This window comes from Gastrolobium bilobum, unplaced genomic scaffold (assembly GCF_033153095.1).
Source record: "Gastrolobium bilobum isolate Gb01-03AN ecotype WA unplaced genomic scaffold, APGP_CSIRO_Gbil_v1 utg58740, whole genome shotgun sequence".
NCBI classification, from domain to species: Eukaryota; Viridiplantae; Streptophyta; class Magnoliopsida; order Fabales; family Fabaceae; genus Gastrolobium; species Gastrolobium bilobum.
The window spans coordinates 130345-154195 of NW_026896364.1; the positions used below are offsets into that span (position 1 = coordinate 130345).

At 34.8% G+C, this 23851-nt stretch overlaps 1 protein-coding gene across 1 annotated transcript; it reads right to left on the bottom strand.

The window, feature by feature from the left end:
- Positions 1 to 19251: 19251 nt before the first annotated feature.
- On the bottom strand, positions 19252 to 23110 carry LOC133299371 (uncharacterized). The gene is made up of 4 exons (XM_061498829.1): positions 22875 to 23110; positions 22475 to 22605; positions 20778 to 20882; positions 19252 to 19991 (listed from the first exon to the last, which is right to left on the bottom strand). The coding sequence occupies exons 1-4, from the start codon at positions 22950 to 22952 to the stop codon at positions 19565 to 19567; spliced, it is 741 nt and encodes a 246-aa protein (XP_061354813.1). The 5' UTR covers positions 22953 to 23110; the 3' UTR covers positions 19252 to 19564.
- Positions 23111 to 23851: the final 741 nt, after the last annotated feature.

Genomic DNA, 23851 nt, shown 5'->3' on the forward strand with positions numbered 1-23851 from the left:
CCTGTAGTAACTTGGCCAGCTTATTGAACTTAGCCAAATATGCATCAATCGTCATAGAGTCCTGCACTAGGTGCTTAAACTCTCCTTGCATTCTCTCCCTTGCATCATAGGGGAAATACTTCCCCAAGAAGAACTCCTCGAAGAATTTCCAAGTTATAATCTGGCCCTGCATCTTATAGGCTTGAGAGGTGTTCATCCACCACTCATATGCATCTCCCTCAAGCATGTAGGTAGTGATCAATAACTTCTGTGGATCAGTACACTGCATCACCCTGAAAATCTTATCCAGGGCTTGCAACCACTTGGCTGCGACAATCGGGTCATACGATCCATCAAAGGATGATGGCTTATGCTTGAGAAAAGCATTCAGTCGGCGGTCTCTCGTCTCCTGGTCCTCAATAGGCTCGTAGTATGGCTGCATCATGCCAGTAAGATGACTAAAACCTTCCAAGTTACTCTTATTCATGTCTTCCAGAAAATGATTTTCTCCACTCCTATTCCCATCTTGACGGTGAGGTGGATGTAACATCCCGCAAAAATTAGGAAATCACATAACTTGTAATTAGGGGTGTGTAGCATGCTTGAAACTCGAATTAAAATTATGTTTAGAGTGGAACTAATTTAATTAGGAAAATCATTTTAATGGAAATTATAATTCAATACTTATGTAATTTTAAGAATTCAAAACACTAGTTAGAAAGGGATAGTATTAAGTTTAATCATAATATAGGTAGGAACCCTAGTTACTACTTGGAAATTATTATGAGCTAATAGGTAAATCAAGAAATTAAACTTGAGCCCAATTTCCTGCACACAAGCGACGGCCCAAGTCCATTAATTGGGGGAGTGCATTCAGCCCAAGCTATTTCTACCAATGAACCATGAGTTATCTTACACAAAATCTGCATTGCTACTCTTGAGTGGTCTAGGAACAAACACTTATCCACCTTATCCTTCCTACACGTATAGTGGAGGCTAGAAACAAGCCAAAAACCCTTGCTGGCCTTTGTGTGTTGATTAGTAACCAGCCATATTTATTTTCTTCTTCCTTCCACAGTCGTCAGTCATAGAGAAACACCACAACACATGAGCTGCACTCTGTTCTTCTCTTCTTCTATTATTCGAATACTTGAAGTCAGCCTCATCAGCCCCCTGTGCGATGCTGGTGGGACACCAAGGTTGCAGTTTTATTATTTTATTTTGACCAAACTCAGCTTCATTCTCTCCCAAATGCGTGAATCACCTAGTGGAAGAACCACAAAATGCATGTTAATTTCCTTCCATATTTTTTCCTCCAAACACTTGAGTCTATTCTTCCCTCCATTGTTCTAGCTTGACCGTGCACCACTAGCTAGGAGGTATTGCATCTCTTCTTCGTCCTCGTCATTCTCCCTCTTGTCGATTTGAAGAGAACCCCATTTGCAGGCAGATTAAAATACCAATATGTTTCCATTCCTTCCCTATTTTGGCCAGCCGAAGACAATCATCATCAAGGAGCTGGAAATGGCTTTAGTGTACAGTTTTGCTTGCCTTCTCGTTGGAGGGTGGTCTCTAGTCTTTTTGTGAGGTGAATTCAGGTACGAAACATTATCTTTTGTGGCTAGTTATAAGTCTGGAAATTTGATATTGTATGTACATTTTGATATATTTTTGGGAGGTGCTTTGATGCTATATGTTACGGTTTGTACTTGATTAAGTGTGATTGTTGATTGTTGATCAAAGTTCACTATGAAATGAATGGAAAATCTGAAAATGGGATGGTTTATGGAACCATACATGGTTCGGCCTATGCATGCTCAATCATGTATACCATGTGTTTGATGTATTACCTAGGTGTGTCATGAAATTAAGATGGTTTTATGAGGTTTAAGTGATGGAAGATGATGGCAAGTTGTAAGAATTTTAGTGAAACTTAAATTGGGGCAATTCAGCCCTAGAATTGATAATGTATATGGAAATAATTCTATAAAGTTACAATGGTACTTTGATAAATTAAATATGTGTTGGAATTTACTATATCATGGTTCCATGGTTGGAAGTTGAATTAACTCATGTATCTCTATCTATGTTGATGCCTCGGCCATGTGGTGTCATTAAGGGGCTTGAGGTCGTTTAATGGTTTGTCAACATAGACTAAGGTTTATTGAGTATTATGATGATGAATGAATCAATTAGGAATCAATAAGCAAGTGTTAAACTCATGAAGTCTTTATACGTAGATTGGGGCATTCATCAAGGAAGTGGTGTTGTTGATGGGTTTGGTAACTTGTCTAAATGTGATGTATGTAGTGTTATGTTAAAGAAAGAAAATTATAATAAAATAAATAAAATGGAACTTTTAGATGATAGTCCTAAAATAGAAGCTGTATGCGCAAGTAACATTGGGATTAAGTCACATGCTATATATTTGTAAAATAATTTCTGTCAAAAAATTGACGTAGTGGATGAACATAGAAACCGATTTGATTCAGGACTTGTATGCATTTAAAGCTTGTATAGACAGCATGTATAATTTAATTAGCAGGGACTAAATGATCTAATTAGAGTTTTGTTAAAATAAATTATAAGCACCTTGTGATGAGGAAGACCGAATATGTATATGTAGGAGACTTGGAATTGTGTCATCGGTTAACAATTAGAAACAAAAAAACTGAACCTAAAGCAGAAATTAACTAACGTTTGAAGCATGACAAATTAATTTAAATCATAGGAGGAGAAAGCGTGGAAAATTAGTTTAAAGGTCAGAAAATGAACTTGATCCTAGGAGCACAAATTCTGAATGGAACCTTTGATTTGTAAATAAATTAATAAAGAAACTCTATTTGGCACTCTTGATTAGGTTCCTAAAACTCAAGGATGTTGGACGAACTTGGGGCTGTGTTGATTAGAAAGCTAAAGTACCAGGTATGTGTTTGGTGGTGAGACCTACAATGGAATTTTGAACTGATGCTCACATGTGCCTTACGATTAGTATTTTGTTATATGTTATATGTTATATGTATTCTGCCTTTGTACTTGCCATGATGGAAAATTCTGCCTACGGAAGTATTTTTTATTTGGCAGCTTGGTATTAAATATACAAGAGAAATATGCTATTATGAATATGATCTAGTCATGCATATGCATATCATGTTTCACCTGTGTCTGTTTGTGTGTGTGTCAAGCATGCCATCGCATACTGCATTATGCATTCATCTTGGAGACTGAACTATATAATAAATATAAGCATACGTTTGAGCACGCATCATATAGGCATCCCTCCGGTACCAGGGTATGGGACACTTGGCTTCAGTCCGCATAGGTCGCAGTTGGAACCTTCTTGAGGAGCCACTATGGGATCTCCATTGTGCTTGTTAGTACGTGCACGACGGTGCTATGAATGTACACCTTTGGCGTTATATACACATCTTGATTAGTATTTTGCCGTTATATACGCAATATGATTAGTACCTTGGCGTTATGTACGCACTATGATTATTATGCTAGCATCTATCTGGGAAAATTAAATGTTGATGTGACTGTTTTGAAATTTTGTACCTAGTCTAATATTGTTGCTGTATTGGTTTTATTGCCACACTAGTGGGATTTTTCTCACCCCTTCGGGGACTCAATTTTTATAAATTGCAGGAGGACTTAGAAGCATTTGAAGAAGTGTTAGATGACTTGAGTACATGACTATTCTGTTTAAGTTATGTTGTTGACAACCTTGTTGTTTGCTTACTGTCTCTGTTGAGTGTATTTTGATTACTTGACCTTGATGTAGTTTCTTAAAGTACGACGTGCCATGATGTATATTTTGTCTTGAAAAGAAGTTTAGCATGACTTTTATGTTTCTGGTATTTAGCTTGCAAAAAGAATTGTTGTAGTAGTTAAATTCAGATTTTAAACTACTTTTGCGAGCACTTTGCGAGTAGTCGTTCTGGGGCTACAGACCTCCGAATGAGGTATATTTTATATGTATGAAAAGCCCAGTTCTGTACTTTCAGATTACATAAACCTTACAATGAAATTCTGAAATCCCGATTTATTATGATTTTTACAAGTCCGGAGGTTTTTAGAAAAATACACTGAGTTTTTGAGTACTTTACGAGTTCTGTTTCATGGGGCTATTCTCCTCAGATTCGCGTATAATTTATATGAACGCGAAGCCCCAGATGTCTAGTTTTTATATAACAAAGAATATATTTTTGAATCGTTGAAATTAATTTTGTACGAATTTTTCAAGACAGCAAGGTCTGGCAGGAAAGTTAGGAAATTCAGCAAGCTATGTATTTTTAAAATTGACACTCTGATTTTTATGAACAACTGGATTTCAACGCAAGTTTTTAATTAGCAACTTAAAATGATTTTTCAGTATTATAGTAATGACATCAAGAACTCTAATCCGCTTAGCAAAAAACTCTCTTGGATGCATACAAGGGCGGGTGTTACAGTGGAGGTGGTGGTGGTGGCGGCGGTGGAGGATGCTGGTCGTCATTCTGACCAGTCCTCATCTCCTCCAACATGACTCGCATCATGGTCATATTCGCTAGCCGATTCGCCTCTAATACGTCCTCAGTAGCCTTCCTATTTGTCTCTCGCATGGTGTCCATCATAGCCTGATTAGCCCTTCTAATCGCTCCTAAGTCAGCTTGCATAGCAGCCTGCATCTCAGCCAATGCAGCATTGGGATCTGAACTCCCATTTGTTGTCCCTTGAGCACTCCTAAGGTTAACCATAACTCTGCACATGATACACAAAGTAATAAGTTGATCAGGCCCATACCAAGTGATCACACATGCATCATCATGGTAAGTTCTAAGAGCAACTCATAAGATATCCTAAAACTCACAAGACATCTTAACACTCACAAGATATCCTAGGTTATTGCAATACATAAGAATTTTCCCTAGAAAGTTTGCTCTGATACCATAAAATGTAACACCCTGTTTGCAACCGGTGAATTAACATATGAATGGTATTTAAAGCGCAGCTTGTAATAATTAATCGCAGAAGCAATAACTATTTTCTTCAAATAAACAAGGCTAATCTTCATGGTAAATTAACTTTTCCTTTTAATAACAATCCTTATGTAATTGTAACACTAAAATAAATTTGAAATACCTCGTACTCATAAATAACAATTCAAAAGCATCCATAACTCATGGTGCTACAATACAAATACTCAAGTCAACAAATAAACAAGTTATTTAATAGTGGCATAGACAACTCCTATGCTCACCTCAAATAATAATAGAATCTAATCAAGTCTATTCATAATAAAGTCTCATCATGGAAAAATACATAATCATAATATGCATAGCTTATAACAATAATGAAATATCTATGCTGGCCTCTTGCCTCTACCAATGTCCGTCTCACAAACGTCATCTCCTAAAAATGTGCCCCAAAAAGGGGTGAGATTTCTATTCTAACAGAAATCTCAGTAAGATAATGGGTTCTCAAGGAGTCCTCCACCCCAAGCTCACTTACAGGTATAATATAAGTTCTAAAACAGTGCAGGCAGTATATAAAAAACAACTTAATAACAAGATAAGGGGAATGGCTATACCGGGCCATTTATAGCAGTAACAATACAGTATATGAAATGAGCATGCCATGCAATATATCAAATGGGTGTGCAATGCCATATATGTCCATGTCATGTGTGTATGCATCCTATTGGCCAAAGAATAAAAGGTAGGAATTACGTACGTCTACAAACCACAGTACTCTTGTACCTCACCCACAGAGTTATCATCTTGTATGTCTCCACATACTCAAGGATTACCGTCTAGGTAGAACACCTCACATACATAACATATGGCAAATGCACTATATCATAATCCAGCTCAACAACATATCCAATGCTTATAACATAAACAGATATAATTCCATAATTATATCACCTTGTAGTTTTAAAACACTTAATTATAGTTAAAATGTTGGTTAGAGGGTATATTTAGTAAAAATCTTGAAATCCAGGTAAAAATACACAAGAAGGGTAAAATGATAATTTGGCAAACACCTAACCTTAGTCTGTGAGATGATAAAATTAGATTTAGTTTGATGAAACTAATGATGGAAATGAATTCAGAACGAAATTTGGAGTGGATAGAGACTTTTTGAAAAAAATTTGATGAATAGTGGTCGTTCCCGGAGTGGGAACGACATTCAGCAGGACGTTCCCATGGTGGGAACGGTATTTAGTAAGTTGTTCCCAAAAGGGGAACGACGTTTCCAAAGTAGGAACAATATTCAGTAAGTTGTCCCCGAAGGGGAGAACAGAGTTCTCATGGAGGGTACGACGTTCCTAGGTTGGGAACGTCATATAGTTATTTTTGGGAGAAAAATATAGTTTGGAAAAAGTTATCGGAAATCCAAAAATAATTTTGACGATAATTATTAAATCACTTTGGTGAATGTTAAAATGATGATTTGATGATTAGAACATAAATTAATTGGATGACTTGAGAGTTAATTGAAGATTAGTGGTGTGTTTGAGTGATTTTAAATGAGGTGGTGTGTTTGAGTGATTTTAAATGAGGTGGCACTTGTGGGGCCTACCTCACTTAAGTGGGATATTAGGGAACATGACAAGTAGTGAGAGTGCATCATCTTCCTCACTTTCTCCTTAAAAACCCGCAGCCCCCTTCCACCATTGAAGAAAAGAGTTAAAACTTGATAAATTCATAACTCAAAGCTACACTCAACGGAATCGAACGATTCCAAAGCCAAACTTGTGTAAACTTTTGAGAGGAACACATTTCTACCTTTATTTTCAAGTGGGGAGCACTGTGTAAAGAGATCCTCCCCAAATAAAGTGACGGTTTTGAAGCTTTGGTGGGCCATCGGAGGCGGGTTGACTTGCTTTGATGCTTGAAAACACATCCTAGAAGTCCTTGGAGATCATTTGTAGTAAGTACCCCAACTCTTGACTTGATTTGATGATGGATTGAAAATGGGTATAAATCTTGAATATGTGTGAGTTGATTGAAGTAGTTGGAGGCATGTAATGGTAGTGTCCCTTTGGAATTTAATGCTCACAATGGTGAATGATGATGATTGAACCAATAAAAATTATTATGATAAAGTTTGGTAACTTAGACAAATATTGATGGATGAACTAGGAGTTCTTGTAAAACAAGGTGTTGAGGAACGGTGTAAATGAGTTATGAATGCCTTGAATCATTAATAATAAGGTAAAATGAGTGTGTAATACATATGACTTGAGTGGAAAACCTTGTCCCCCTTGATATATATTTCGGCCTAGAGAGAACGATTAGGGGAACGTGATGCTAAGTGATAATGTAAGGTAAATGAGAATTGTATTGGTGTTGAGAAAGGTTGTGTAACCATAGAGTTGATTGGGTGTGATTGAAACACATTGGGTAACATTTTGGGCCTTATGGCCGAACCTATAGTGTGATGGAGGGATTGCAATATGTTATTTGTTGTGCTTGTTGGACAATTTAATTGATGATCATTTGTGTGCGATCATTGTAGGTGGCCTCCCTCAGACACGATTGTAGAGGACTAACTCTTGAAGCTACCTAGTTTGGGAGCTTCTAACAGGTAATCCCTTAGTACTGGGATTTGATCCCCGTGTGTGCTCCACCATGCCCGTTGAAGGTAGTGGTTGGAAGTGTATGTTGGTAATGTAGTATAACATGTTCATGCGTTATTATATGTTTAGTGGTACATAAGATATACCGAGTCTCTGGCCAGTAGACAGTTTGCCTTCGGGCGTTACGGACTTTCACTGGATAGGTCTCCATGAGGGAGTTCCAGTTGACCTGGGGTCGTGGTATGTCATCCGTAGAGGAGCACACTAGGAAGTCTCGGGTGAATATGGATGGAGGGTGCCTTGGTTGATGTTCTGGGAACACTTCCTTAGATGAGAACCCGTAGGCTATATGTCGAGGCCAATAGGATGGATGTTGCGTGGCTTTGGCATTGACCATTCTAGCTTCATCGTATTTTATTCCCTATGCTTCCCTACTTCACTAAATCTCTTGCTTATCCCGTTTTGAATGTTGTATTATATTATTGATATGCATCGAAGTGAGCCATTGGGCGGAGTAATCTCCAGAACCTCTGGTTTACTGAGATATATTCGTATATCACACCCCGTTTTGGGAACTTTATTTCAGGTAGTGGCAGTGGTACTCGAGCTGTGGGCAAGAGGCCCATAGGATGAGCACTTGGAGATTGGAGGATTTTTGCATTTTGAGACCACTTTGGCATAGGCTAGACTTAGGGCATGAACATTGTATATTGCTTTAGGATTATGCATATTGTATATTTGTTCATGCCATATTTTGCCTAAGTCTAGTTGTTGATTTATCATGTTGTACTTTGGAGGATTTAATTGTATTATTTATCATTTGGAAAATTGTAATTGCGAACTCATGGACCTTGTATAATATGTAAAGCATGTATGTGATGAAAGAGCAATAGGCCTATTTTAAGATATGATTATATATCCATTGTAAGGATGCAAGAAAATGGGACAATATGATTGTAATAATTCTAAGTTTTGATAAAGTATGTAATGAATTATAAATGGATGAGAATATGTCAAATTGTCGTGGGTTGTAAAAGCACCAAGACATTGTTGGTCCTTGATTGCCACGCTTGTCTATTAGGTACCCTTGGGGCATAATAACACATTTTGATAAAGTGTGATAGGTTGAATAAACAAAGGAGGTGTCGCCGAAATTTATACTAAAATGGCAGTTTCTAGGCTAACTTTGGGATAGCATATCTTCCTCCACAGAGGTTCAATAAAGATGTGTCATATATCATTTTGAAGCTTGAGATGCCAGCTATATTGTGTCAAAATTTGGTATCATCCGGAGTAGTAGAACATGCCCAGTTTTCAAATGAATATACAGACTACTCTGTTCCGCGCTGTAGAACGCAGTTTCTGTAAACAGTTTTCAAAAATTCATATCTCGCTCGTTTCTTACTCAAATTAGGCTTATCATATGTCAAATTAAAGCCCCAGGAATCTAGTTTCTTGTATCCAAAATTCACAATTTTCTGGGTAGTGTATCACTCCCAATTTGGATTAGAAATAATGCTTCTGAACCTTAAAATGCTAAAATGGAAGTGATGTTCTGATAGCAGGGACGGGAACGACTTTGGTTTAGGGGATGATAATGACTTATGTTCAAATGGTGGGAACGACCCAAAAGGGGAACAACTCGTGAGAATGACCTTAGGAAACAACTTATATGTACAGGGAACATCCCGTGTATGGGGGAACGTCACACGTTCCCAACTTATACATGAATTAGTAAAATGGATATAACTTGAGCAATAGGGGTCCAAGTCGAGTGAGGTTTGAACCTATATGAAGCTAACACATACGGCTATAACATGATAAATTTTTAGTACCATTGAGTATATGGATGATTACCAGTTTAATTTATAAGATGCTGCCCTGTTTTGTTTAGAGTTTGTTTACAGTTTTGAGGGATCAACTTATGGTTAGCGTATCCGGAGTTATAGAACTCCAAATGAGGTGTGTGATACCTTGTTGAAAAGGTAATTGTATCTATTTTAACATACTAAAAGATGGGAAACTAATAATGTGTGTACCATGCCCAATAGTGAAAGGACAGAAGCATGTTCAGTGTTAGGAAAAGTGAAAAAGCAAGATTTATGCTAAGTCGGTTTATGGGAACCTCTTAGCAACTTAAAATAAATATTGTATGATAGTTAAACATGTGTAATGTTAATTCCGCATATAGATTTCAGTTATGATCACAGATTATATCATTACGTTTTATATTGTTTTCAAATGCTTACGTAATGAAAAGGAAAAAGTTTACTCGTATTTTTAAATAAACTGTTGTGATTGTAACTGAGCTTAATATCATAATCAATGTTAACAATACCGGTACGTAACGGGCTGTTACAATAATCCAGTTCAACAGTAGATCCAATACTCATAACATAAACAGATATAATTTCCAGAAAACATACCATGCACATAAACCAATCACCATGGGGTTTGGTAGAACAAGCAACGGATAAAATCGAGGACCAAAAGCTTACCTGTTTTGGTAAAGTCCTTTAATAATAACTCAGTGTTCGAGAGGTCACCAACGCGGTATCCAACAATATCGCAACCTATTTTAACAAGGTACATCTCATCAATAAATATATACAAACACATAATATCTAGAGGGACTCTATTTCTTTTTTGTTTCTTATGCTTAATGCTTCTTTCAAAGCCACAAGTGTGGGATACTTAATTTATGACTTAATCCAAATTTTACCAATGTCCACACTGACCTCCTTAAGGTTATAAATCATTAATAAGGATTCATGAGTCCATTTATTGAAGAACAATTCAAAGGAATGAGTTCCATTTCCCGATTTGGCATTAAACTACCTTTACTATTTTTAAAACCAGTGTTGCAACTCTTTACCAAAGGCTATAAGATTTTACTATGTTATACTATACATCACAAGCTTTCCAACGACATATTTTATGTCTCAAAGGAGTTGTATAACTCCGGTTATGATTTTCGCAAAGTTCCTACAACAAACTGAATTTCCAGCAATAGGGTCGCAACTTCAAACATAAACTGCGATCAATGCACATATGCAATGGATCTGAAAATTTACAGATTTGTATCCCTATGTGTTAGCTTCACATAGGTCCAAACCTCACTCAATTTGGAGCTCTTTAACTCAAGATATCGTGATTTTACTAAATTAGGTCGTTGCTGCCTCGCGAAGTATTCGATTACTGCATTTTTCCAGAAAGTATTCGAATACTGCTCGAAAAGTATTCGAATACTTTTTCGACAGATTGCTGAAAACTAAGTTTTTAAGGTATAGTTAACCTCCAATTATCCCCCAAACTTGTTTAGTCGTTTAATTAACATATCAACACGTTTTAAACACAAAAACAACTTCAAGACTCAACTTTTAACCTAGATCATACTTTCTATCATGAATAACAAAGGAAAGGTTGAACTTTTTCACCTTTGAAGCTCCACACAAGAAGAACAAGGTGATCCATGCCTTCAACAATGGAAAGATCCCACTTTTACTCCACATGGCAGAAACAAAAATCACTCAAGATGATGTTTTTTTTCTCAAGAAATCAAGACTCTAAGTTGTATCTATGGTATAATGATGAAATGTTAACTATTGATGGATGTTCATGCTTGGTTCTTGAAAGAATGAAGAAACCCTAGAGAGGAGAGGAATTTTCTGCCATGAGGGGTGTTGTTTGCTGACTTAGGTTAGTAAGGAATGAGGAAGAGTGTGTTTTTAAAAGAAAGTTAGGGTTTTTAGAGTAGTGCCACTTATTACACTTAGAACACCCGGTATTAGTTCTATTACTTCCATTCATTATTTTTCTACCAAACTTCATATTATTAACCTACCCATTTTTCTAGGAATTATCATATTTTTCTTATAATTTTCGCAGCACTTTTTCGGTATGCGTTTTATACATAGCCGATATTAGTTCTGACATCAACACTCATCATTCTTACTTCAAACTTGATATCCGTAACCTAGATATTTCTCTAGGAATAATTATATTTTTATTATAATATTTCAGAACACTTTATCGGTACGCAGTTATACCGTGAAGCAAAACCGGTATGAGCTCTTTTCATCAGAAAAGAAACTTTAAGCGTTATTTGATTTTCTAAATAATTATCTTATCATAATTATGCATACTCTTTATCAAATTCATGCTCCGGCATTGATAATCATATTTAGTTAATTATTTAACGGTTCGAGTTCTTACAATCTCGTTCCTTAAGAAGGAGACCATAAATTTCATAGTTTAAGTTTATGATTTGTAACTTGTATAGTTTTAACAATAGCTAAATGACAACACTCTTCTCTCCGCTCTTCTCACCATTTGAGACTCCTCACGAGCAAATACCAATTTTTCTCCATTTTTTTCTTAGTATTGTAATCAACTTGTGTTTCTATTAATATAAGTCTGTTATTTCTTTTCTCATCCAATCATTCTCTTCAATCTGAATCTCGAGTCTATGGGATTTCATATTGAGATAACTAAGTTTGTATTTTCAGCTATGGGCTAAGTTATTTTGGAATAGAAAAGCTGTGAAATTCTTAATAAACTGCGTTTGAAACTTTTGCACTGAACCTTTTGTATTTCTATGACTTAAGTTTTTTTAAATATTTAGGTATCAATGAAAATTGAATGCAACTGAGAAATGAACTTCCTCAAGGAAGGGATTCAAGACAACTTAATCATATGAGGAAGGTAAAATTGTGGAAACAATCTTACTGGTTGCCTTAGAAATAAGGAACCACCTCGTTCCCTGAAGGTTCTATACTTAGTAACTGTTGGAGTCAAGGAAGCCATAGGAATATGGAAACTTGTGAGCCATTTAGTCCATGAGCTGAGAAATCATAGTTGGCAGTGAAAAGACCTGAACAAATTCAGAAAGGTTAAGTCTTGAGTTAAGAACATAGCTAGTTACGAATGGAATAGTGGATTCGTTCCTTTTGTTAAAATTGTTATCTGTTTATCATACCACCCTGTTGTCTTTGAACTATTGTAACTTTAAATTTCGCATTTGTCATTTCAATACCACAGCACTAAACTTCCAATGATTTTTCATTCCTCCTAAAATCAGGAAGGATTTGAATATATAACGATGTGAGGAGTTGTTCAGAGTCAATCTGCACTATTATTTTAGGGTAACGTCCCTAAGATACTAGGGAACGAAAGATCAGACAGTTCAAAACTGTTCTTTTATTCTTTCCAAATTCTTTGAAGATTAATTCAAAGTATTATTTATAGTTACTATCTTCGTGAGAACGATAATCTGGGCACCAATAATGTGACTTATTACTTGATGTGTGCACTTGCGTGACTGGGTCAATATCTTGAGAAAGAATGAGTTTTCTCTTATTAGACTAAGTAAGGGAACGTCCTAAATAGCACCTGGCTCCCAACATGCTCCTTGTCCTTTCTTTTCCCACTGATGCACTTATAAACAAACACGCAAGCTTCTCCTTTCAATCGTCCCTCGTCGTCGGCGCTAGATTCGTCGAAAAATTCAATGGAGTCTTGGAGTTTTCAAGTTATTCCATGCTTAGTTTCGCAAACTAGATTCAAATTATCTCTATATAAATAACCTGAAAAAATTAAAAAAAATTACAATTTTTGTCGTTGTTGCAAGTTGCTTTGCAAATTTTTGCATCTAGGTTCTCGGGTTTGAAGGGTGTGAGCTTTTGACTTTTCTCTTTATTGGGGTTTCTTTCCATCTATTATCTCTGTCTTTCCTTTTCTAAGAAATTGGGTATTGGAAACCTATTCTGGGTTCTGAAGAAGAAGAAAAAAGATACTATTTGTCTTTCTTGGTTTTCATATGACATGGTGAGTTTTTTCGGAGTAGCTGTGAACCAATTTTCGAAGATAGATGAAAGTGCCTGGAACATCGTTGTTTTCTCACATCCAATTTTTTTAGATAAGGTTAGTACACAAAAAGCAATATCAGGGTTATTTTTTTCACAATTTTCGTGGTTCATTTTCCATCTTTCGGGAAAGTCAGAATACCACCATCTGGGTGGTATTTTTCAGTGGTAGTTTGGTTTAAGATTTACACACAAAATGGATTACCGATAATATAACTTTCCAGGGAAATTCTTTTTAAAGGGAAAGGTATGTATCATTTTAAAAGACACAAAGTTGTGTCATTTTAAGTGAGAAAAATATATAAATCATGGGAGAAAGTAAGACAGAAAAGTTTTAAAAGTAAGAGTCTCGTCTCTTAGGAACAACGACCAAAATGCCACGTTACCTAACTCGCTTTAACACCTGGCGAGTTAGGTGTGGAAACGTGGCAACAGGTTCATGGCCACGTAAGCCGCTGCACAGTGCAGCAAGATTACGTGGCAAACAACTTCTGTCATAGCGTGCCACGCGGCGTAAAATGTTAGGCAGCTTGGCTTGTTATGTGTCTGACACATGTCAAACTCGCTATGTTGCATAGCATATTACGTGTCAGCTTTTCAGACATGTGGTCATACATGTTGTGCTGCATAGCATATTATGTGTAAGCAGTCCAGCATTTTTAGTTTAATAAATTCACCACTTCCCTTCTCATTTCTTGCATCATTGTGCTCTAATAAATTATAGGATAATTTTAATTATTTAATTTTGTATTTTGAAATAAAATGATTTAAGGAAAATTAATATTGGTTTGAATATTTTAGTTTTAAAAAACTTATGTTAAAATAATTTAACTTAGGACCGTTAATTTAATATAATTTATGGGTGTTAATTAATTTAATTTGATGTAGGAGTGTTAATTAATTTAATTTAATTTAGTTAATGTTAAGTTAAATTTTTTTTAACTGTCAAGTAATTTAATTTAATTTAGGAGTGTTAATGAATTAAAATAAATTTACATTTTTAATTAATTTTGTTTAATTTTATCTATATTAATTTAAATTATTTTAGAACTGTTAATTAATTATTTTTAAGAGCGTTACTTAATTTTATTTAATTTAATTTATGTTAAGTTAAATTTTTTTGAACTGTTAAGTAATTTAATTTAATTTAATTTAATTTAGGAGTGTTAATGAATTAAATTTAATTAAATTTTTTTAATTAATTTAGTTTAATTTTGTCTATATTATTTTAAATTAATTTAGAACTGTTAATTAATTATTTTTAGTAGTGTTAATTAATTTAATTTAATTTAATTTATGTTAAGTTAAAAAATTTGAACTGTTAAGTAATTTAATTTAGTTTAGGAACGTCAATGAATTAAACTAAATTTATGTTTGTTGATTAATTTAGTTTAATTTTGTCTATATTAATTTAGTTTAGTTTAGTTAACGGACATAAATTTAGTTTAATATAGACAAAATTAAACTAAATTAATCAACAAACATAAATTTAATTTAATTCATTAACACTCCTAAATTAAATTAAGTTACTTAACAGTTAAAAATAATTTAACTTAACATAAACCAAACTAAATTAAACTAATTAATATTCCTACATGAAATTATATTAATTAACACACATAAATTAAATTAACAGTTCTATATTAAATTATTTTAACATTATTTAATTAAAAATAAAATATTCAAACCAATATTAATTTTCCTTAAATCATTTTATTTCAAAATACAAAATTCAATAATTAAATTATCCTATAATTTATTAGACCACAATGATGCAAGAAATGAGAAGGGAAGTGGTTAATTTACTAGACCAAAAATACTGGACAACTGGACTATTTACACATAATATGTTATGCAGCATAGCGAGTTTGACACGTGTCAGACACGTAAACGCCAAGCTGCCTAGTGTAAGAACCTGCACCGTTAAATTATAAATTTAAATAATTAATTATGAATTTAGTAAATAATTCCATAAGTGACCTTAAATAAATATGGTAAGGTTAGAATAATTATCACAAGGGTTTAATAACGCTGAAAGTCGTTTTTCTGATGAAAAGTGCAGATATCGGTTTTGCTTCTCGGTATAATTGCGTACCGATGAAGTATCCTAAAAAATTATAATAAGTATGTGAATATTCCTAGAATAATATCTAGGACTGATATATCAAGTTTGGAGTCAAAATAATGAGAACTGATTTCAAGACTAATACCAGCTACGTAAAAACGCGTACCGGAAAAGTGCTACGAAAATTATAATAAAAATATGACAAATCCTAGAAAAATGGCTAGGTTCAGAATACAAAGTTTGAGAGTAAAATGATTAGCGGAGCTATTAGCGCTAATACCGAGGGATTAAAACTTAAGACACATATAAATAGGTGAGGCACAAGTTTCTAGGTCAGAATCCTTATTTCCTACGTGCCTCCATTTCTGAAACTTAGTGGCCTCCAACTTGTCACCTTCCCATCTTCATCTTGTGAGCCAAGTGGTCATTTTTCTTCCAAGTTTCTTCATTTAATCACCGTAGATGTTGTGAGCAAGTCTTAGGAGGTAGAGGGACACCACATTCTGAGTTGTTTCAGCCACTGAGTTGAGTGTGTGTGGGCTGAATTCACTGTTTTAGTAGAGTGGGAGTCATTTTCTTTGTCTGTGTTGATCCAAGAAGCCATTTTGATAGAGAAATGACCTAGCTTATTGCTCATTTTCGTGGTTCTACATTGGCAGTAGTGTGGAGTAGTATATAAAACTCCAAGCCACCTCCTTTGGTTTGTTTTGAGCCATTGGTATGCATCACCACCTTTATTCATGCGTTTTCTATGTTAAAGGTTAAGTTTTGGCATGTTAAATGAGATGATTAAGTAACTAGCATGAGCACTGGTCTAAATATGTCTAAAAATGAATTCTTGAACGTGTAGAAGTGTTAAAAATGGAACCTTGGAGGGATATCTTCGCGAAATGCAGAAACTGCATTCTGTCGTGAAATATCTGGATATGGGGTTTGTGATATCCGGATATGACCTAGTGAAATATCCGGATATTCTAGGAAATTTCGTGGATGGACCTGTTCTGTCCAAACAGAAGCGTGGGTTTGGATTAAGGATCCTACGTTGGATTATATGAACCTCTGTATTAAGTTAACTAAGTCAGAATCACTTAAATTAAAGGCTTATGGCTCTGGGAGAAGCCTAATGGCATGAAACGAAAGAGGAAACATTATTGTTATGAAATAAAATTCTAGATGATGAATGTTGATGATGTTTCCGTTATAAACAGACTGTGAGTGTGCTGTTTGGTGACCGTGGGCTGGTGTGGACTCTTGAGTTTGGATTGTTAGCTTGCGAGGTAAGCTTTCGTGTCCTCTTTGCCCATTATTGGTTCCATCATACCTCATGGAAGGGTGGTTATATGCATGCTGTGTTTTTTATGAAAATAAATGATGATTCTTGATATGCTATTGAGCTGTTTTATTGAGTGCAAGTGCCATATGATATTTATGTGGTGTACCACCTAGACGGTAATCCTGAGTATGTGGAGACATACAAGATGGCAACTCCGTGGGTGAGGTGCAAGTGGTGTTCCTTGTACTGTAGGTTGTAGACGTATGTAATCCCTATATTTTTATTCTCTGGCCAGTAGGATTATACACACATGACATGGATATATGCTGCATTGCACAAGTTTTGGAAATTATATTGTTGATACAGTTTTGAAACTTATATTGCACATGTAAGTGAGCTTGGGGTAGAGAGATCCTTGAGGACCCCTTGTCTTACTGAGATTTCTTTTTAGAGATCTCACCCCGTGTTGAGGCACATTTTCAGGTACAGGTACCTCGGGGTTGATACCTCTAGCGGCAGGAGGCCAGAGTTGAGTTGAGCTGATTATACATGTTGTTTTACTGCCATGTTCAGATAGTGATTATGTTTTATGTTCAGTATAATGTAATATGACCTGAGACTTTGGGTGGCTCTGTTGCCTTATTTGGTGAGCATGGGGGTTGTCCATGCCACATTGATATCAGTCATGTTTGAGTTACTTGAGTTGTATAATGTATCAGGATATTGTCCGGCCTACATGTTGTAGTTCCGTGACTAGATGCACAGTTATTTATACTATGAGGTTATTCAGTAGTAATTTATTGCAATTTACATACAGGCGATAATTTTGGAAAATGAATAATTCGTCCACTTGGTTAATAATGATAAGTACATAATTGGAAAGAAAAAATTAGCTTCTGCATTTATTTAGCTGCGCCATTACCTTATGTATGTTTAATACACCGGGTGCACACGGGGTGTTACACCTAGCGTTTTATACTGCATGGCAAGCTGTGCCAGAACCTGTTTGCCACGTAATCTCGCTGCATTGTGCAACAGCTTACGTGGCCATGAACCTGCTGCCATGTGTCCATACCTAACTCGACAGGTGTTGTAGCGAGTTAGGTGATGTGGCATTTTGGAAAAAAAATTCCAGTCTGTGGCATTCAGGTAATTTTTTATGAATAGTGTGGCATTTTGGTTGTTGTTCCCATCTCTTTGTGAGAGTGAAAGGATACAAAGTTGTGTTATTTAAAATGACACACATTTTTTCCTTTTTTAAAAGTGCTACCAAATATGGTATTTTTGGATACCCACCCTCACTTTCCCGAGCATCCCAAAAAATTTCTCCAACCAAACACACCCTAAAAGAATCATATGCTTATTTCTCAAATATTAAACCTTAAGTTGGGTTCATTTTACTGATGCTATGTTTGGTTGATGATAAAATATTAATGGAATAATTATTTGACTCAAAATATTATATTCAGAATCTAAGACCCTAGGGAAAAAAAAAAAAAATTACCAAAAGATCAATAGAATAATTATTTGTCTTTGTGTAGTTGAAAAATGAAATACCTGATGAAATTATTTGCTGAGATTTTTTTCACAATATCCATTCCAAACATGATAATTAAATATTCTCTACTCCACTTTCCTATCATTCCATACCAAATACCCATACCAAACACCCCAAAAGAGTCATGCTTATTTCTCAACCGAGTTTTTTTTACCCCTTAAAAAACACTTCTCCATTTAAACCCTATTTCTTTTCTTATTTTGACCCCTTAAAAAATACTTATCTATTTGAACCCTAGTCTTTTTATTCCTTAATTTGAACAGAAGTGAGTTCCTTTTCATGTTAGTCATGGGCATAATATGATAATGCCAACTAATAAGAACTTACGTCGTTAACATCGTTTGAAATGTATAATACCTCATTTCTATCATGGCTAGTTTTCTTGAGAAAAACGCCAAAAAATTAAATAAAACTAAAAGGTCTTTTCATGAATCACGTGTCACAATTTAAAGACTAAAAATCGAATTGTAGAATTTGTTGTTAATAATTGACTATGTTGAATACGTGGTTCCTTTTGGCTATAGTCACGAATAAATATTGTCTTCAAAATCAGCCGTATTGAATTTTGATTATTATAATCACAAATATATTATTAAGGAAAAGAACTAAATAAGAATTCTAAAAAAATATTTTCAAAAAAAAATTCTAAAAATAACATTTTACTGAAATGGAGTAGTTTGACACGTAAAAAGCTACTCGCAAATTTTTCATTGTAATCACGCGGCTGCATCTTTCTATTATCTTATAGATAATGCTCATTCCTTTCTTATAATGACAATAATAATTTATTAATGCTTAGCGCGTTGAGTACTTCCTAATTAATTGAGACGGTTAAAAATAAAAGGGGCATGTTTAATTTACTTAAAGGCTACAGTTTGGCGTGATTGATTACTTAAAAGAGTCCAAGTTTCCTTACTTTGAGAAAAGAGACAGACATCAACATCATTGATTCATAAGGGTGTCAAGATCATCACATAGAAATTATGTACAACTTTAACTGCATTTAACAACTAATTGAAAACCTAAATTGTTCAATGCTAAATGAGTTAGGAATTCCATCAACCATACACCCAAAGAACCAACCACCTACCTACACCAAGCCATTATTCTAAAGCATCTTTCCCACATTATAATTACATGCTTCAGGGTAAGAAGCACAGAAACACTGTACAAGAAAAAAGACATGTAAAGGTAGAAAGAGAAAATATATAACTTTATGGGAAAGGGATTTCAAGGCCCGGCTTGACATAAATTAAAATCACTTCCTACCCAACCTTATCAAATGCTGCTGATGCTTTGCTTCAGCTGCCTTATCAGCAGCTTCCCTTTTCAGTGCCCTCTTTGCTCGTCTTCCTGTTACACTTTTCCCAGCCTCTTTCTTCTTCGGCTCGCGCGATGAACTTGCTCCTGAATCTTGGAAGTTTGGCCGGTGAACCGGCCGAGCTTCTTGACGCCCAGCCCTAACATAACCATTGTCTCCCCATCTGCGGTTTCCAATGCGAAAACTTGATGAACCGCCATAGTAAGCTTCATCTATGTCATCATCCTCATCCTCGTCTTCATAGAAATCTTCAACGTATTCATAGACATCTTCATGTTCTACATGACCCTCAACAGTTAACGGTTTGAACCATGAGGCCCGAAGTAGTAAGCAAACACTTTCCTCGAACATGTAATCTTGAAGACTGTCACAGTATAAAATGATTGTCAAAAGAGAAATTTTAATGCAATATTTCAACTCTAAAATGTCATATACCTCATTCGGCCTAACTAGATATTGCAAATTTAGTAGTTTCGCATGCTGAATTATTTTGGCATTTTGTTACACCCTAGTTACTAGTACTTAAAGTTCATGTACCAACCGTTGGTATTATTTTATGGTACATAACTAAAGGAGCTGAAAATTTTGACAAAAAGAAAAAAATAAACTGTCATGTTTAAAACAAGATTGCTAATATCCCGAAATCCACATCATTTCATTTTTGGAGTCCAAACCAATTTAGGATTCAAACTTATATTAAATTGGTAACCTAGGAAGCTAAGCAGCCTCCAAACATATTACTTAGTGATCAGGAAACCTGAGAACAGAGTAATCTAATTTCAAACAGATAAAAACCCCGACATTAAAAGCCCAAGTATTACCAAAAATGAAATCACAAATTTCTAATCCATCTTTGACATCCTTTAGTTGTTGATTACAATGAAAGACTTTCATGCTAAAGAAGGAGAAAGTGCCCTTAGACCCAAATCATTGGCTACCAGTGCCATGTTTCCAACCTATTCGGCAATATTTTCCAGTCGACCAGTAAAACTTAAAATTTAGTTACTGATAGAACCACAATGGCTTCAATTGATTGATGTAGCTGATCCTACTATACAAAAATAGCATGACCTCTTTCTACTCACATTTTAACAGAAGTAGCGTGAACTAAATTAGAAAGATAAATCAAAGCAAAAAGCGCAATTATTACCTCCCATCGAGTGAGCGATGGACATTGAGGAATTCAAATGGATGTTTACATTGAGGGCAGGTAACTTTCGGATTGTATGAGGCCCAGCGAAGGATGCATATTACACTACAGAAAATCAAGTAAAATCTTGTAAACACAAAGTACAGAACACACATCACACAAGAATCATCTCTGAACCTCAGAAGTCCAACACAGTCATTTCAATAGTAGTAAACGTAACAAAAAAAATTATAATTCAAGTAAACTCAACAAATATACATCAGAACATCACTTATATCAGAAGGAGAAAATATCTCACTAATTATTATATCACATTAATTTTTTGAACTCCATAAATAGTTACTTGACTTAAAGATTTCCTCCTAAAACAATGGCTACAATTTTGTTTTTTTTTTTTTTTTTTGGATATATAAAATTTAGGGCAAGGGGAGGCTTTCCACAGTCATGAGTAGAAGGTTGACAAGGTGACCCAATCTCCGTTGGCAAACAATGACTACAATTGCCAACCAGGCAACTAGTTTCCACTTTCCACTTCTCTAGAAGATATGTAGCATGGAACCCACACAATTACAGACAACTCTTGATGCCTCCTCCATGTGAGTTTGATATCTTCCATAGTTTCACTTTCAATTGAACCATGATAAAAAGCATCACAGATCACTTGAAAGAAGAAGAAGAAGAAGAAATGGTTATGTCTGGATTGGTTATGTGCTGGGTGAAGCCTATTAGGTGTAAACCTGAAATGTAAACAACTATCATCTCAGATGACAATTGTATCTCAAAGCCAACCTAATTGCTTGGTCTTGATATTGTATCAAAAACTCAAGCGGTCATGAGTCCAATCCATGTTGCCTCCATTCTTCCAAATAAAAGCTGAATTTCAGCACATGTTAATATGAGCTTGTATGTTGTCCAGGCTTCAAGCCTAAAGTGCTCATGCATCTTAAGCTTTAAGGAGAGTTACTCCTTTAATCCAGTCATCCCAATCAGTCTTGACAAGCATACAAAAGAAATACTCAGGTAAACAGATCATGCTACCTCAAAGACAGAATGTGGACATGATAGTGTAATTCAGAATAAGTTGAGTTACAACAATTTACATACTAACTGAACTTAGAATATGCATGATTGCTTGCATCAGTCATCAGAGTCCCCCAATCAAGGTCTAGAGAGAATCCACAATGCTTAATTTACATACTAACTAAAATTATATAATACTTTTTTTCGACTTAGTGACAAATTGACAACAAACTCATAAATTGATGTGATACACAAATCTAAGTTACATACAAAAGAGAATAAAGCTGCAGGTTCACCCTTGACTCAAAAGATTCTCAAATATCAAGCACAAAAAATTATAAAAAAACTACAAACATGTGTAATGTTTCAAGCTCAGACATAAAAAAGAGAATTACTCCATCTCCAATTAAATGAAGCAATCCAAACTCATCAGGATAATGACACAGTTAACGTACTAAGTAACATCTAGAATGGTGTTTGTCTTTTATTTAGTTTCAAGGAAGGATAGGCATCATTTTTTGGAAATTGGTACTAATCCATGTCCCTAGCGCAACAATTAGTACTGAAAAACCCAATCAATCCAAAAGCAATTCGAAAATGAACACATCATAATCAAGGAAGTACATTTTCCATAAACTTAATTCTAAAAGTAACAGCAAGAGATCGTTTAGACAAACCAGTAAGCATGCTCGCAACCTTTTACAAGAGCAGTTTCCTGCAGCACTATCTTATCCAAACAAATAGCACAGATTCCCCCATGATTTCCAAATCCCCCCCGGTGAATCTCTGCTTCACTCCCCTTTTCACCCTGAACATCAACAATATCAAAAATGATATCATCAACAATAGGATCATCAATTCTAACATTTCAATTTCACAACCCAAATTTCACAACAAGAAAATCCCAATTAGAGCAGGAAAAAATTTCGAAACTTTAACATCAAAACCCAATTGGGCATCCCAAGAACAATCAATCAAACCAGAATCGAAACAGAGATTAAATAAAATAAAGCATGCCCATTAACAAGAAGGAAGAAAAATGCATACCCATTAGCTAGAAGGAAGGAAAAAATATACCAGATCCTTGATTGAAAGATCCTGAAAATCATTGGCCAGGACCTGTTCGTCTTCGATGTTCACGACTGAAGAAGCCATAGTGACAGATCAAGAAGGTAGATATTGGAGAACTAGTGGTGTATGTGCAGAACCATGCAAGACCTGAAGAAAGGGAAAATAAGAGAGATAAAGAGAGAAGGAAGGACAGGGAATATGGGACAGATGCTAAAGAATTATTCTGAGATGCCAAAGGAAGGAAAGAAACAGTAAAAAAATTGAACCTAGAAAATGCCAATTCCAATTTTCCTACTTCAAATAAAGCACCAAAATGAAAGAAGGGAACCTTTTATATAATTTTTCATTTTCAAACATTTTGTAAACAATGTTTTTTTTTCGTTTTTTTTAATCTATTTTTCAATGTTATGGTTTATTAGATAAGAATTAAAAAACTATTGTATAACTTTAATTTTAAGTAAAGATAAATTTATTTAATTAAATCACTTTTTATTAAAATACTAACTTTATTTTATTAATATTTTTCTTAGTTATCAATTGCGTGGATTATGTTAATAAGAATTTGATATAAAATGAGGATATAAAATAACTTTTAAGTCACGTAAAATCGTAAACTCAAAATTAAAATAATCAGAATAAATTATTTTTTAATAGTTTTTTAAAAAAATTAATTAAAAGAAGAGAAGGAATCATTTATTTATTTAATTCAACATTAGAAAGACAAACTTTTCGTGGGGATGGTTTAATTTGTGGATAGCACAAGGCTCCTGAACATGTGGAGCCAAACTCTGATGACACGTTTGTTTGTTCTGCTTCTATGTTGCTCTTACCACCGAAGAAAAGTCTCCACTCTTCTCGTGCTATTTCCAATTCCCTTGATTTCCATTTTGTTCTTTGAAAAGGAAGAAAAGATAGAGACAAAAACAAGTAACGCGTTATACCAAAAAAAGAGGTAACGCTACTTTTATAATTCTGAAACTATA

Excerpts from the sequence above, each read along its gene's own strand:
- LOC133299371 (XM_061498829.1), bottom strand. The coding sequence starts at position 22,952 with ATGGCTTCTTCAGTCGTGAACATCGAAGACGAACAGGTCCTGGCCAAT. Across the intron at positions 20,883-22,474 it reads GGTTGCGAGCATGCTTACTG|TGTAATATGCATCCTTCGCT; the intron begins GTTTGTCTAAAC and ends GATTTTCTGTAG. Across the intron at positions 19,992-20,777 it reads CATCGCTCACTCGATGGGAG|TCTTCAAGATTACATGTTCG; the intron begins GTAATAATTGCG and ends ATACTGTGACAG.